At 42.1% G+C, this 16407-nt stretch overlaps 3 protein-coding genes across 3 annotated transcripts; 2 read left to right on the forward strand and 1 right to left on the reverse strand.

Moving 5' to 3' along the window:
* The first annotated feature begins 252 nt into the window (after positions 1 to 252).
* scg2a (secretogranin II a) lies at positions 253 to 2316 on the forward strand. The gene has a single exon (XM_041046165.1). It carries the CDS (start codon positions 253 to 255, stop codon positions 2203 to 2205), a length of 1953 nt encoding a protein of 650 aa, XP_040902099.1. The 3' UTR covers positions 2206 to 2316.
* A 57-nt stretch (positions 2317 to 2373) lies between these two features.
* On the reverse strand, positions 2374 to 6305 carry ap1s3a (adaptor related protein complex 1 subunit sigma 3a). The gene is made up of 5 exons (XM_041046166.1): positions 6172 to 6305; positions 4995 to 5173; positions 4154 to 4262; positions 3170 to 3307; positions 2374 to 3079 (listed from the first exon to the last, which is right to left on the reverse strand). Exons 1-5 carry the CDS (start codon positions 6172 to 6174, stop codon positions 3044 to 3046), a joined length of 465 nt encoding a protein of 154 aa, XP_040902100.1. The 5' UTR covers positions 6175 to 6305; the 3' UTR covers positions 2374 to 3043.
* A 930-nt stretch (positions 6306 to 7235) lies between these two features.
* On the forward strand, positions 7236 to 14700 carry dhrs12la (dehydrogenase/reductase 12-like a). Its single transcript, XM_041046167.1, has 10 exons — positions 7236 to 7330; positions 9296 to 9429; positions 10018 to 10100; positions 10238 to 10333; positions 10500 to 10581; positions 10682 to 10743; positions 11760 to 11864; positions 12369 to 12459; positions 12594 to 12731; positions 14259 to 14700. Exons 1-10 carry the CDS (start codon positions 7275 to 7277, stop codon positions 14372 to 14374), a joined length of 963 nt encoding a protein of 320 aa, XP_040902101.1. The 5' UTR covers positions 7236 to 7274; the 3' UTR covers positions 14375 to 14700.
* The last annotated feature ends 1707 nt before the right edge of the window (positions 14701 to 16407 follow it).

Genomic DNA, 16407 nt, shown 5'->3' on the forward strand with positions numbered 1-16407 from the left:
TAAATTTAGGTGTTTCAACTAGTTTGTAGCAGAGCAGAAATTCATGGCTCAGATTTTCACGCTGATCTGGCTTTAAATCAGCACAAAGGTCTCTGTGGTCTGTGATGTCATCATCAGACCAGCCATTTGAAGTGATAAGAGCAAAAGACGTGAGAGAAATGCCACAGCGGTAACCGGTGAGAACCTGTTAGTTTAACATGTAAAGGTCAGTGCTGACATGTGTATCTTTGTCTTTCCTCCGCAGGCGTCACCATGCCCGCACTCCCTGAAACCTCCACAACAAACAATCTCTTCCTCCTCTGTTTTGCCAACCTCCTCTTAATCCTCTTCTTCCTTAATTCCTCTGGTGTTCACGGGGTGCCACTCAGAGAGCACAAACTGTGGGGAAGTGATTCAGACTCCCAGAGGGGAAATGTCCACCAGGCTCCTGATGCTGACATGCTCAAAGCCTTGGAGTACATCGAGAGCCTTGGAGTGCACCGAGAGCCTCCGTCAGAGAACCGACACAGACACCCTTTTAACAGCCCCCTCTCTGCAGGGTACGATGCCAGCCACATGGATGATGCTGAGAAGCTGCGTATGATGCTGAGACTGGCCTCTAACCCTGTGCAGAGTAAAAATGAGGATGAGGAAGAGGAGGAGGGAAGGGAGGATAAGAGTGAGGAGCTGCTCCAGGCTGTGCTCAGTACCCTCGAGCAGGTGGAGAAGGCCCCCAAGCCAGATTCACTTCGCCCCAGCACCGGAGGAGGAGCCATGAAGGACGGCATGTATCCCCGGGTGCAGCAGAAGCAACAGGGCACCATGCTCCAAAAAAAGAAGCTTCCGCTAATGTTTGAGGATGAGGAAGAGGGTGAGGGGGGTGAAGAAGAAGAGGACGAGGGGCCAGATTTGAAGCACGAGAGCCACTTCAAGCGCACCAATGAGAACGTGGAGGAGAAGTATACGCCACAGAATCTGGCAACGCTGCAATCTGTGTTTGATGAACTGGACAAGCTGACTGGTGCGAAGACCGTGCATAAACGTCAAGGCGAGGAAGACGATATGGAGGGCGATGATGAGGAAGATGACGACATGTTTAATGTCAGCAATGTGGCGTATGATGATGTGGGTGGGGATCTCGCACTCAACTGGGGTCCACAACAAGACCAGGAGGAGGAGGAGGAGGAAGAGGAGAGGGACAGCAAACAAGAGGTTGACCGAGGGCTTGATTATGTTGATGACAATGATGAAGAAGATGATGAGGATGATGAAGAGGAAGATGATGAAAGTTATCCAGTCAAGAGGTCAAAAGATCCAGATGATGTTACCAACCTAGTGGACTATTACCTCCTGAAAGTGCTGGAGAAAACAGAGGAACAGAAACGAGAGATAGAGGAAGAGGAGGAGGAGAAGAAGAGGGCTGAGAGGAGAGTGGCTCAGACACAGTACAGAGATGACATATTCCCGCGAACCATCTACGAGTTCATTCAGATCTCCCAGAAATACCATATTCCACCTGAAGACCTGATGGACATGCTCAAAACCGGAGAGATAATGAGTCAAGACAAGTTACGAAAGAGCAACAACTTATCCAGAGCACAAAACAGGCTCTCTCAGATATCCTCAAAGAAGATACACAAGCTTCCCGAGGCTAGGTTCTACAACAGACGCCTGCCTGATACTCAAAAATCCCCAGAGGAGATGAGGACAGAAGAAATCCTCAACATCCTGGGGTTAGGGGGCAGGGAGGATCGAGCTCCTGTCAGGAAGCAGAAGCAGTACAAGAGCTCGCTGTCACGACTTCACACTCTGCCTATGGGGCGTTCGGGGGATTCTGCTCCCACTCAACGGCGCCTTCCCACCACACTGAGGGATGACTATGACAACAACATGGATGAGGATGAACTGGCGGCGTATTTAGCAGCTCAGATGCCGGCACAGTATCTGAACCTCGCGTCCAGCAACAACAACAACAGGGCGAGCCAAAAGCGGGATGAGGCTGAACAGAGCATGACAGGCTCTTTTGAACAGGCCATACAGGACTATTTTGATCACATGGACTCAGATCAAAGCCCAAATGAAAAGAGACAGTCGGAGGACGGTGAGAGGGGCGATGACACACAAATGCAAGGCACTGACAATGAGGCCGTGATGAAACTGCTGAGCTACCTGAACCCAGAAACTGAGGAAAGTGATACTGATGCCAAAACTGCCCAAGGAATATAAATAGGGCTGTATATATGTGTAGCAGGGTCCAAAACTCTGAGACCACTGTCCCATTTAAGACTTTTGGACCTATATATATATAGAGAGAGAGGGAGAGAGTTTGGTGGAGGGAGAAGATTAAAATAAAGTATTTTAAAGAATAAATGATGCTGTTAATTTTAGTTGTTCTGTTGTTATTTATTAGCAGAAATATGAGTGTTCAGACATTCATTTGATGCTTTTTTTTTTTCAAAAGTACTAAACAACCAGTACATGTGATTCACCAGCCTTACATTTGAGCACACACACACACACAGACACACACACACGCACACACAGACACACACAACCAAAATCAGTGTTGGATCCCTTAGATTCACTTGTGTTTTTTTGGTAATTCTTTCTTAAATGTGGTCATATGTGACATACCTGAGGTTAATAAAGCATTGACTTTATTTTTCCTTACTGTGTAGTGTTTCTTCATTTCCTCACCATCACACAGTGCATGGGTTTAAATATAAATATGCCTTGCCTGCCACGTTTTACTGGGGTTGCAAAAACATATTTAAATATTTTTTAAAAAATGTATTTAGATAAACTGGAATATGAGTGTTTTCACTCATCTCTCCTGTCATAAACCCTGAGTTGAATAAATATGAGGTTTAAAAAAAGGCACTTACAGATGCAAATATAATTACAATTCTTAAAACTTAAGTATAAGCATGAAAAATCACCAGGACTGTGGTTATTGTAAGACCACCGCCTTATGCCAAATGAGTCATTATTAGTCACTAAGTAAAAATATCCCAGAGTAATAAATCCTTTGGTTCAAGTCTTGAAATTCTCATCTTGTCTTGGCTCAGTAGGCGGGTTTGCTCATGTATTCCTCCATTGTCTGTGATGAGGGTAGAAGTACATGAACACATTTACATATGAGCAATAACAAAACCCACATTATCTGACAGTCGAGGAAATCTTACTGTACCTCTTGGAGCGTGTCAGCCTCCTCCATAGATACACCCACCGCTACCTTGGAGGTTTCTAAGATCTCTCCTCCCATCAGAAATTCATCTAGGATGAAGTAGGCCTTCTCAAAGTTGAAAATGATGTCCAACTCACACACCTGACAGGTGAAGACACAACAATGAGCTATCCATTAAACTAAAGTCACACTTTCTCGGCCGGTGGTATGGAAGGTCATTTCACCCATGAGAAAAAAGCAGAGGTTTTGAAGCAGAGGCATCTTATGGACACCAGGGGGAGTCTGACTGGTAAAGAGCACAGTGAGCACTGTACAGTGTAACACAAGAGCCACTGCAGCTTACATTGTGATATCTGTATATAATTGCACTGACTGTTGATAAATCGAAACATATCAGCTTTCTGTTTCCACAGACTGTCTGTAATCACTTATTTTGTGTTCTCTTTGTAGCACAGACATTCATTATGTGGCCACGTACATGTATGACACACAGTACTTTTAAGTGAAGGGAACTCATATTGCTACAGCACTCATACAAGATATATTTGATATTAAGGTGCTTCTAGCTTTACTAGTTAGTTTGCAGGCCCTTTCCTGTTTCACCATGATACTACCTACACTACCTAGCGTATATCTAGTATTGTCATTTCTGTATCAGTATGGAGCTGCTTGCTTAGGAGTCTGGACAGTGACAGCATTCTGAGACAACAGTAGTGTTTGAGAGGGGAGGTCATCTTCATAAAATGAAGCTCCTACACAGCCACAGTTCACCCACACAGGTGTTTTCACTTTGCTTGATTAGACCTCTTCTCAGGACTGTAAGTGAGCATGTGCAGACTGTACTTCACTGACGTCTCCCTCACTCTGCTCTGAGTATTTCTTACTCCTTATATACTCCTTATATAAACTGTGAGTTTATATAGATTAAAAACTGGTTGTAAATGAACAATGAATTCTGCTTGGACCAAGACATTCAGTTGTACTTACGTTGCCAAAGTATTTATCCAATAACTCAACATATCTGTGCAGCACTTCGAGGGCCAGCAGCTCATTATCCTGGTCCTCCAGACCAGCACAGAAATACAGACTGGCATACCTGAAATTCAAGAGGACAAAGGTCAGCAGCTGCGTCTACAGGTGTTCTTGGAATGAAAAAAAAAAAAAAAAGAAATTAGAAATTGTGAAAGTATAGCAGGGCTTTGCTGAAAAATAAGCACACAGCTTTAGCTTTGATGCTTGAGGATTTTACTGTTATTGTTCTTGCTTGTATGTACACACATATACAGAGAGTGGTCAAAATAACAGGAACACTTAACAGGAAAAACTCAAAAACTACAGCATTTAATTTGACACTTAATACAAATTTATCACTGAATTTACTGGTTACTCTGTTTTTACTGGTTTACTGGTTGAATCACATTATATTGTGAGGTGTTTTTTCGCCCACTCCCTGTAGCTCTACTTTTATTACAAGGTTGTTACTGTGAGAAGAGAAGATAAAAGGTTAGAGGATAAGCACTGTGTTGCACCATCACTACCACCGTGCTGCCAGTCATCTAGGTGATCCTCTGTGTGTTTAACTTGACCTTTACTCTTTCTAGGTCTTGTTAACCCATTGCAGAGAACGGGTGTGTCTCTTGGCTTTGTGTGTATTTTGAAGCACAGGCTGAGAAAACACAAAGATGAACCATTCAGCATGAAGAGAGTCAGCTCAGGGGGGGTTTCTATTAAACACCTCAGTCTCTAACTTCCATGATAAGAGATTACAAAACACAGTAACTCATAATGATAACAGGGAAAGAAACACGTCTGTGACTCTCATAGGCACCTCTTGTAAACAATCTTCAGGTCCCTCCATTGGAGGAAGTTGCAGGAACGTGGTGGACGGGCCAGCACTAACATCATCATGTCTCGGATCACTTTCTTCTTCTCCCGGTCCGTTAACGGCGTGAACCATTTTTGCAATCGCAGCTTTCCCTGCCGACTGAACAGCAACAGGAAGCGCATCTGAGGAGGACAGGAAATGTTTGTTGTGGTACAAAATAACCAGACAGGAGCAACATCGTGTGTTGTGAGGGTTAAAACGTATAGACTGTCATGACAGACATGTGATGAAACAGCCACATACAGATGCATGTGCAAAAACATACACATGCATACAGTGATACTAGCCCATCCTCCAGTCCCAAATCTGCAGCTAAACTGAACCCAACCATAAAGCTTTACCATGCAACAACTATATTTCACAACTAGCTATGGGAATGAGGATCAGCAGGGAAACATAACACCTTTATCACCTTTAAGACAGAGATGTGTTATGACACACTAAATACAATACTTGTGTTGTGCAAGGGCAATTAATGAGAGCTCTTTGCCCTGAGGTGCAGCTGCAAGCAGCACTGTTTCTGCCTGCAACAAGATAAACCGGGACATGAAGAGTAAAGGCGGTCAGGAACACAACAGAATATCAGCTACTGGCTAAAACATTCATTTTAACATAATGTGATGAGTATGTGTGAATCTGGATTATCATCTGTAATGTTTTCTTTAAATAACATCTTTAAAAAAATGAGCTCATTTTACAGATTAGAACATTTGCATTCATTTGCCTTTCAGATGTTGTTGTCACACTAAGCGCCCACCCCTTATAAGCTTTCCACTCTGACCTCAGATTTCTTAATTCAAAGGAATAAATCAGATGAATCATATATTGTTTTCCGGCTGCAATATCCACGTTAAAACAAAAAAGGTCCAGGAAATATCAGGAGGTTGACATAAGACAAAATAATCCCCCACTCCAGTACTAGTTTAGTGACCTTTGATCAAGGAAGTCCTTTCCCTAAACTGATTTACAACCATAAAATAAAATTCAATTTTGCCCATTCCGTCAGCAGTTTTCATTTGTTTACCAAAAACAAAAAAAAACTATAGTTATATTTTGCTGTCTACACGTGCATGGACAGAACTCAGTACATCCAGCCGCAGCACCATTCTCGGATACTCACCATGTTGTCAGGAGCAGTCGGAGAGAAGTCGCTTTAAATTCACACCCACACGCTGGTTTATAATGAGTCTTATCGTAGAGTCCTACTCTACCGTGCGCGTTTTGAGAAGAGGCGACATTGTTGATCCTCAGCGCGCGTACACCTCCGGTCAGAGCCGCGCCCTGCTGCGCTCCTGCTGCTGATTGGCTTCCGGGGAAACTACCGGATAAAGCCGCACGCAGACAGGTGTGTCAGCGCAGTCAGTGAGGGGATGGCAGGTGGTTGTGGAGTCTTTAATTTAGTTGGAGTCACTTTTGGAATAAGCAACATACTTTTATGTGAGACTGAGTGCACATGTAAAATACACATATTTACACATCACATATTATAAGAAAATAATACGGTTAATGTTATATCTATATATAAAGGTGTGTGTAATTTTTTTATTTACCATGCTATTGTTTCTTTTGGTAAATGTTTTAAAAATATTTTTTCTCTCTTCAGTATTATTGTTTGTTTTCACTTACTTAATTAAGAGGAAATATTTTTAGCTAAACACTAATCTAAGTAGTTAAGTTCGTGTTGAAGATGGAGCAGTTTTATTTCCATAGTTTTATGTGTGCTTCATTATCTGTCTCTGTCAGGTAGTTTATGTTTTATTGTATAGGAGGAATATTTCATGTGAAGTGCTTTGCCATGAGCCCTGGTAGGCGACTCTTCTCCCGTGTGAGAGGAGCTGGAGCAGGTGGTTTTATTTATGGGAGAAATCACGTTAATGTCTAAGTAACAAAACATCCTGAGGAAGTGTAGATACAGTGGGAACATCAGGCTGCAGGGTCTGCTCATAATGCGGGCTAAGGCTATACTGTTACAACAGCATGTTAGAAGATGTTATAGGACAACAAACGGGATAAACGTGTGTCTCTGTGTTAAATGAGCTCGTGCAGCTTTCCTTCCCTCCGCTGGGTGGTCGGTGGACCTCTCTCTCTCTCTCTCTCTCTCTCTCCCCCTCTCTCTCTGTCTCTCTCGCTGATGTTAATTCAGCGGAGCTACACGTGGTTGTTGGTCCAGAGTAAAAGCAGAGGACGGAGCTCAGCTCAGCGAGAGGCTTCCAGAGCGACACCATGTCTCTGTACCGCAACTCCGCCTGGTTCCTGAAGGGAATGACTGAGTTCACCAGGTAAGATGCACCTGTCCGTCCTACACTACTTCACTGCAGGGTTTTTTTTAGGAGCTGGAGCCAGTCTGCCTCCTAATGTGTCCTGTGTGCATCCTCACTGGTCTGCGTGTATGGAAGTGATCCTAATTATGCATTCTCAGAGAAACTGTCATTTAAGAAACTTAATGTAGAAGAAAGTGTAAAGATTTAATACTTACTATACTATAGGCTGACTACTGATATTAAACTATTTGATATTAAATATTTCCTAATATGAAACTGAGAGTGATTTTCTGCTCTTTGCCTCATGATTTTATTCTTTTATTGTATTTCGGATTCTGATGGGAGTAAACATCACAGGGTACCAAATTATCTGAGACCGTTGTATCTTTGCATTAGTCAGAACTGATTGGAAAATTGGATTGGAAAAAAAGTTACGTTCTACTCAGGTTTTAATTTGCACACAGATTAAATAGATTTAGTTTTTCTAAGTAAAGATGCTTTTCTTTATTTTTGGTTCATTTCATGATAAAAGTCAGTGTTTAACCTCTGAATTATTTCTGGCCATTAAAAAAAATTAAAACAGGCCTTTTCATTTAAAGACTGTCATAAATAATTTGATGACATTTCTAATTAAAGTTAAAATTGAGACAAGTAGAGCTGAAACAAGTAATAATCAATTAGCTGCTCCACAGGAAATAAATAATTTTGTTAACTGATCAGTCATTTTAGTCCATTTTTATACCAGAAATGTCAAATCTTTGATGATTTCAAATTGTCAGATGAGAGGATTTCATGCCTTTTTGTATTTTCAGTGTAAATCACTTATCTTTGGGTTTTGGACTGTTGATCATACAAAACAAGATGTTAGCTAGGAAACTGTAATGGGCATTTTCACTAAAAACAAATCTATTTATTTAAAAAAAAAGAAAATTATCTCTATATTTTCAGCTGTAATTTTAAGCAATGTAAAAATTACATAGACACATGAGGTCGAGTTAGGAGGAAAGTTGTATGAGGTCTGAATCTTTGAAAGGGAAGCTGTTTAACTTGCATGCACTGGTGAAAACAGCTGATTTCTGTTCCTGCTGGTGGATGGTTGCACCCTGGTGATCACTGGAGGTTTTAGTTTACCACCCTTTAGTTGTCACTGCATCACTGAAGACAATGAAAACAGTGCACACCCTTGAATGTCACTGATTTATGAATCGATTAAATTGATAGTGACCCACCAGGAGCCATGTAAGATGGTTGTTCAGCCACAACTCGCTGAACTCACTGATAAATGCTTTATCGGTCCTATCTGACCTGTTGCAGCCCTGAGGCGTCTTTCCTCATCAGTGTACAGAAAGCCAAATTGTCTGAAGAGGTGCTTTTGTGATTGTTTCCCTTCTCCCCTTTGTTCTGTGTTATCGGCTCTCCCAGAGAGCTGCCCGGCAACCCGCTCTGACCCTGCACTAATAGCTCTCTGCATGACACCAGTGAACAGAGCAGGCATTTAGCCTTAGTATTACCCCCCACCCTGTCCCCTTTATCCCCCCCCCCCCCCCCCCCTTCCCTTCAGCCGCCCTCAACAATGGCATCCAGGACAATGGGGGGAATTGAGATCCTTGGTGACCCACACACACACACACACACACACACACACACACACACACACACACACACACACACACACACACACACACACACACACACACGCTAAAGCTGTTGCCACTGTCAGTAGTCTCATCCCAAACCCCTTCTTATCAGAGATGATGCCAGGCACCCTCTCTCCTTCATTGTACAGTAAAGCTGTGAAGCGAAATACAGTAAGCAGGCTGACCTCAAACACTGACCCATTATGACCTGAACGCATGCACACACACACACACACACACACGCACACACTAAACTGAGCACTGAGGCAGAGATGTGGATGCATGGAAGTAGTACATATGTGCAGATAAGCAGACTGCTGATATGGTAAATGGTAATATCTTGCAGGAATGCATTCTTGTCAGCCTCCAAGCGCTTTGTGGAGAAGGACCTGGATGTGTCTGTGGCTGGACGCTCCTTCATGATAACAGGAGCCAACAGTGGCATTGGGAAAGCCACCACCATGGCCATTGCTAAGAAAGGTACCACTCTCACATGTTTCAACTGACACTCACATATCCTGAAAGCATCTAGTGTTATTATTATAAGTCATTGTAGTGAATCTGCAAGTCATTTTGTGAATATCTAATTCTTAAAATAACCCTGCACCATGTAGTGATGCTAAACCTTTGTGCACAGATTAGGTGCAGACAGACATAGCTAATGCACATCCCAATAATGTATTAGGCACAGTCGACAGGAAGACAAAAATAGTTTTAGAAAAACAGCAGAACACTGACTTGACTTACTAAATCTGTACATAACAAAGGGCAGAAGGATTTTAAAGGCCAGTGTGCTGCTCAGTGTGAGAAACATGTCCTAATATTTTGTATGGTCTGTCTCCTGTGTTTATTCTGTTGTCATAAACTGCCTGCAAACAAACAGGAACAAAATGTTTGAGAAATATGCATAAAACACTGTAGGTCATGCAGTGATATGAAGTTGGATGCATCACAGGTGGGTGAAGATAAATCCAATAGTCTTCTCCCGCTCTCAGAAATGTGGTCGGCTACTATTTTCATATCAGCTGGTACAACACATCACAGTCGCATATTCTGTCTTTGTAACAGGTGGAACGATCCACATGGTGTGTAGGAACAAGGACAAGGCCGAGGAGGCGAGGGCTGATATTGTCAAGGAGACAGGAAATAAAGTACAGTATGATTCACTTCTCAACACATATTAAAAAAACTAAACAAAACAAAACATGTGGACAGACGACCTTCATGCTGACTCTGGCTCCCCAGACATGACATTATTCAGTATTCTAAATGGCTGGTGTCATTACAGGAGGTCTACGTCCACATCCTCGACCTGTCTGAGACCAAGAAGGTCTGGGAGTTTGCTGAGGCCTTCAAGAGAAAGTACAAGACCCTAAATGTACTGGTGAGTGACATTAGTTACCTATTTTCATATATGAAAATATCAGACAGATTATAATCTTCATGTTAGTGTCATTCACGCATTTGTTGATTTTATCTGATATGTTTTGGATCTTTGAATTTAAGTTAAAAAAACAAAACATCTTGGTTTCGTGTTGTAATCTGTGCAGATCAACAACGCAGGCTCCATCATGAGTCAGAGGGATGTGAATGCTGAGGGGTTTGAGAAGAGCTTCGCCACCAATGTCCTTGGTGAGTCAAAGGTCAGGGGGGTGAGGTGTGAAGACAACAACAAGGAGGAAAGGTTGGGATAGATATGAAACGTGTTGTTCCATCCTTGTCTGTCTGCCAGGGGTTTACATTCTCACCAAGAGCCTCATTCCTTTGCTGGAGAAGAGCACAGATCCCAGAGTGGTGAGTCTGAATCTCCAACTGTCTGCTCTGCTGTAGGTGTGTCTGTCCTCACAGAAGTTATAGACGCCTACTAACACAGTGGGTCAGGAGATATTTGTTCCTGTGCCCTGCGGACTGTTACTGCCTGAGGATAACAGCCGTCTTTACAACAACTGATGTGCACTTTGATATTGTTTAGCCAATGGTAGCAGCGAAAATAAGTGGATGAGTGTTCTCCCTGATAATGGCTTGTGCTCTTTTCCTGCACCAAGTATCATATATCTCACCTAAGTATGGCTGTTTGCTCTCCATTACTCTGGAGAGCAAACTCCACCGACCACTCACACTATTAAACCTCCTCTAAGAACACTTTCAATAGAGCCAGTAGAAACTGATTAGAGTTTTTGGACACATGGGAGATTTCATCTGAAATAGCCTTTGCTGTGCCTTTTATCAATCTGAAGTGGCTGTTACCAGAAATAATCCGTGTAATTACGAGTTAGGAATCTGTATGCAGAGAAATTTAAACCCATCCGTGACCTTGACAGATTCACCAACAGCGGTAGCTGGAGTATAGGTGGTTCTACTCTTCACTGAGTCACTGATCACTGATTATTTTTTTAAAAAAAGGACTCAGTAAGTAATATAAGTAATAATTATAAAGGCAGAATGTCTCCTGTCAGTGTCATTTTATATTATAATACAATGTTTGATTATTATTACTGATGCATAATATGTATTCAGTAATGTAATTTAAAATAATGCGTCATATCTTACAAGCTGATCATAGGCGTTGTATGTAAAATTTTATATCTGAAAGGTTAGGTAAGATCAGTGATGCTGAAATATAAAATGAAAGTACTTGTGTACCTAAAAGTTGTACTTACTTTGAAGTATTTGAATAAACCACTGGATGCAGTGAAGATTGACATACAGGATATACACATAACACAGAATTGGATTTTATATATCACAACCTCTAAAACCCCAGCTCCCTCTCCTGCCCCTCGCCCCTGTGTCCGTTCCTCCGTGTTCAGATCACAGTGTCATCAGGGGGAATGTTGGTGCAGAAGCTCAGGACAGGAAACCTGCAGTCTGAGAGAGGCCGCTACGACGGCACCATGGTCTACGCCCAGCACAAAGTAAGAACTAACAGGCTGTTTGGATATTTGAAGGAAACAGACAAAACATATAAAGTTAATTTTCTTGTAAGATTTACAGTAGAAGGAAAAGCCTAGACTGCAGGGTAGACACTTTCAGTTTGCAGCTGATTTGGGCCTTTTGTTGTTAATTGAGGTCATTCGCGAATCAGTCTCTAAATATTTGGTTTATCTTTGATATAAATGACTGTAGAAACATTAGTATTAATGTTTTAGAAAATTCTGATAAAACTTTTAGGGTCAAATATAAAAAAGCATACATGCACAATTCTGGTAAATGGAAGTTTCCACCTTCAGAAAACATCAGATGATATCTGAGCCTGGATGCCTCAGATCTGTGCCTGTTTCAAGTCTGTTTCAAGTATGTCGATCAGTTAACTGACAATGACATGTCAAAGAGACGTGTGCACTTCACCTGCTTATAGTCCAACCCTTCAGACATCCTCTAAGACACGCTCTGTGTATGTGTGTGTGTGCGTGTTCCAGAGGCAGCAGGTGGTGATGACAGAGCAGCTGGCAAAGACTCACACAAACATCCACTTCTCCGTCATGCATCCTGGCTGGGTGGACACTCCAGGTACTGGCCACTCACACATACAAAGGGTTACCTGCTAATTTAACCAAATAATTCTTTATATTGGATCCTCCTCATTCCCCAATACATATCCAAGTTTGTTTCTCTCCCTCTCTGTCTCTGTCTGTGTGAACCAGCGGTGGCCAACGCCATGCCAGACTTCCATCGCTCCATGAAGGACAGTCTGCGGACCCCGGAGCAGGGGGCTGACACCGTGGTGTGGCTGGCTGTCTCTGAGGCCGCAACCACAAATCCTAGTGGACGCTTCTATCAGGGTATGATGCAAAAATTAAGCAATCTTTAACTCGCTCATTGTGCGCTCATTTATCTGTCAGGGATTTCTGGGTAAAAAAAAAAAAAGGTTTGACATAACACAGAAAAGCAAAAACCTAATCACCCAAAACCACAAAAAAGAGTAAGAATGGCATTAGAGGACAGGATAGCGGACTGCTGCCTGAATTATGTGTTTGTCAGTTGTGGGTTGAAGAGGGGGCATGGTGTGTGTGTGTGTGTGTGTGTGTGTGCGTGCGTGTGTGTGAGTGAGGGTTTGGCTTGTGTCCATTGCAGCTGGAGTGGGCTGCTTTTGGTGCCAGATACTGCCAGAGAGTACAGTGCCTCAATGAGCACACACACACAAATGCACTTCGGTGTGCACACACACAGACACATACACAATGACCCCAGTGGCCTTGAAGAGGGAGGATAGTAGGAAAAACACACTTCAACAGAGACACAAACATCCTGTGCTCATCTTCAATGAGATGTAATACGAGGCAGTTATGTCTGGTGTCCTCGTTTTTTTATTGTGAGCAAGCTGATCGACCTTGTTGTTTACATTTCTTTAATACCACCGTGAGGCCACACTGATGTGGAAATGACATGCTTTAGAGGACATCACATCTAACTGAAGACATCATGTCTGTTTGGATCCTGGTTGCAGGATAAGCCCAAATTCTGACAGATCTGAGGTGTCTCCATAAATACCAGTCAAGCTGTCTGTCCGGCTTTTTTCCACTGCTTTAAGCTCATGTCAACACTCGCTCGTCCAAACAGCTACAGGTGCCAAAATCAGAACAGCTGTCAGCAAAGGCGATATTTACTATTAGTGTGGCAACACTGATACATTCTGATTTGTGCATTCCTATGCAAGATGAAAACCTGGGGTCTGCTATTGCACATATTCAATTTTAAAAAAAAAAAGTATCCAGACACTTTAAGTTGCAGTGTAAATACAGTCGCAATGAAAATGGAACCTCCAACTCTGGCTGCTTCCCAAGCAACAGAAACGTTTCTAGAAATACAATTAGTAATAATATACTATACTATAAGTACTATAAGCTTCTACCTACACATCTCATTTGACTGAGTCTCTGGGTTTCTGCAGATCCTAAAAAGCATTTAATTCAGATTTCTTCAGGAAAGAACTTGAAGTTATTTAAAAGTCTTAATAACATACTAATAACATACTGATATAATAACAAATCATTCTGGGTCATTTCATCAAACCTGCATACTTTGACCTTAATGATCTTCAGGTATTAGAGTGAATTCTGTGTGGTATTAAAAAGGTCTTAAAAGCCTTAATTGTCTGGCAGAAACTCTGCTCATTAAATGATGTTTCAGTGTTAGGAGAGATGCTTGGCTAAATTAAACACAGGCCATATCAGAGCTGACCCTCTGATGCTGGGCTGACTGATCCCTGACAGCTAAAACCACACTAGGGATTTAGGAATATATGAGCAAACAGATCAGCTTAAAATGTAAACACCTGTATGTTAACATCTGTGTGTGTTTGTGCTCAGACCGAAAGATGGTGTCCACCCATCTGCCCCTGGCCTGGACCCACAGCTCGCCCTTGGAGGAGCAGAAGTTAATGTCTCTGTTGGAGGAACTGGCCAAGACGTTCCAGCCACACTGAGACAGCAGGAAACCCAGTACCAGCACACCACCGACACTAACACCATCAGTTTATACTGACCGAGGCTGGGCTCCAGAATGGACCTGCTTCTGTTTTCCCAAAAGCATTTGGAGTGTTAGAATCAGTTTTGGTCGCTGGCTTTAAGAGGAACGAATGGAAACCCAACCCAGCAGACTAAACTCACCTATAACTGAGGGATCAGTGTGATCAGTGTGAACGCTTTGAACTATTTATATGATCAATACATTTTCTTATTTGTGAGCTGTGCTTTTTAGGGACTAACACCTCTGTGGCTTAAACCTTTATCCTGAGTGTTTGATAGTGACGCTGCTTTCTGTGGGTGAGGAGGTCATCTTGCTGATAAAGAGAACACCAGTATAAACCACCCACCCACCCAGTCTGTTACTGTGACTTTATGAAAGTTGTCAATCAGATGGGAATCTGATGTGGCCAAAGTCACACACACAATGTGTGTCTCCACTATCATTTCATGATACCAGTTTTGGGCTCAGTGTGTTTGTCTGTATGATTTACAAAAGCGTCATGTTGCTGATGTGTATTAAACAGCTGTGTAAGTAACTCAATTGTTTGCTATATCGTATCACAGCTACCGTACTGTGCAGGTTGAGCTCAGGCTGGAGATGAAGTGTTCTCTTTATGGCCAGTGTGCCTTAAATACACCACACAGCAGCGTCACTTGACATGTGCAATAAAACCGATGTATTTATCTGCCCAGCACCTTTTAAAAAAAACGCCTTTTACTGACTGTGACTTTGGTGTGAGGTTGTCTTGTAAATGCACGCTTGAATAAAGAACATTACTAATTTTTCTGTGTCACTGCGCAGCTAAGATTCTCCCCACCAAAAAAGAACAGTCAAATAAACATATCAGAATATCTTTATTAAGCATTGATTTTCTCTCTGTGTCCTGCTCTGAGGACACCAAGAGCCTAAAGTCAGTACTGTATTGTCAGCAAAAGTATTTAAAAATACAAGTATTCTGAGATATACATTAACATCATGTTGGAACAGCAAGTGTCTTTTACAAGCAGTTTGAAGAGAAAAAGTCAAACTACGCAGAAATCAATTTACAGGCTTTGAAATTATGGGCCACGGTGCTGTGGAAAATGAGTCATTTTTAAAGTGTTGATGGCCTCCCATCAACGTGAAGGCCATCCGTTCTAGTGTTTGATGAACTAAAGATGACAAAAACAAAACGACTCCTGTCACTGCTCCATCTGGTGAAAGAAAAGAACGTAAACCGTTTACAAAATGACAAAATCTATTCCTTCCTTCCTGCGAAGGTCTGGCGATCTGAAGATGTTTCATTAGATGTTTCTGCAAACAGCAAAACCTGCCATCCATCATACCTTTAATATCTCGTCCATCTGCAGCTGAGTTAAGCCTCCAGAGCCAGAAACTCCTTTATCACTACATGCAATCTGTTACAAGGCTGTGATAAGAAGTAATGACTGGAGGAAGCATCAATGCCCAGTTAACTGAAAAAGGGAAAGGAGAGCTTTGACCCCTGATTGTATGGCAGCGTCGTCAATAACCCTGTAGATCCCCAAAGATGCTTCGTGACATGAGGTTTTCATCACACTGAGGGTTGGACTGAGGTCGGTTTGCCAGTACTGAAAATAGTTCAGCCAAACATGCAAAGATTTTAAAGCTGCACTAATCAAAATTTTTAAGACAATTATCACCCAACTCTGCAGTTACACCGCTCTGCAAAATATTTTATGATTTATAGCTACTTGTTTTGGTTTTACGACCCACAGCTTTACTGTTTTTGTGGAACCTTACAGCGTTTATAAACTCCAGAATGGAGACATGTCCACTGTGGGGAAAAAGTCCTGTTTTCAGAGGCTGTTCCAACGTTACAAAAATTCAATTTTGAAAGGAAACGACAGAAAGAAATTTAAAAATAATGAACATTATTGTAAAATACTGGCTACTGACAAATCAAATCAGCATCAGTTTTCAGTCTAACCCCAGTTGTGATATTGTGTGACATCTAAATGTCATGGAGTA

This window comes from Toxotes jaculatrix, chromosome 9 (genome assembly GCF_017976425.1).
Source record: "Toxotes jaculatrix isolate fToxJac2 chromosome 9, fToxJac2.pri, whole genome shotgun sequence".
NCBI classification, from domain to species: Eukaryota; Metazoa; Chordata; class Actinopteri; family Toxotidae; genus Toxotes; species Toxotes jaculatrix.

Coding starts and splice junctions, on each gene's coding strand:
- dhrs12la (XM_041046167.1), top strand. CDS start 7,275: ATGTCTCTGTACCGCAACTCCGCCTGGTTCCTGAAGGGAATGACTGAG. Junction 10,101..10,237: donor TCAAGGAGACAGGAAATAAA/GTACAGTATGAT, acceptor GTGTCATTACAG/GAGGTCTACGTCCACATCCT. Junction 11,865..12,368: donor TGGTCTACGCCCAGCACAAA/GTAAGAACTAAC, acceptor TGCGTGTTCCAG/AGGCAGCAGGTGGTGATGAC.
- scg2a (XM_041046165.1), top strand. CDS start 253: ATGCCCGCACTCCCTGAAACCTCCACAACAAACAATCTCTTCCTCCTC.
- ap1s3a (XM_041046166.1), bottom strand. Junction 4,263..4,994: donor CTGAAGATTGTTTACAAGAG/GTGCCTATGAGA, acceptor CTTGAATTTCAG/GTATGCCAGTCTGTATTTCT. Junction 3,308..4,153: donor TGGATAAATACTTTGGCAAC/GTAAGTACAACT, acceptor TTCACCTGTCAG/GTGTGTGAGTTGGACATCAT.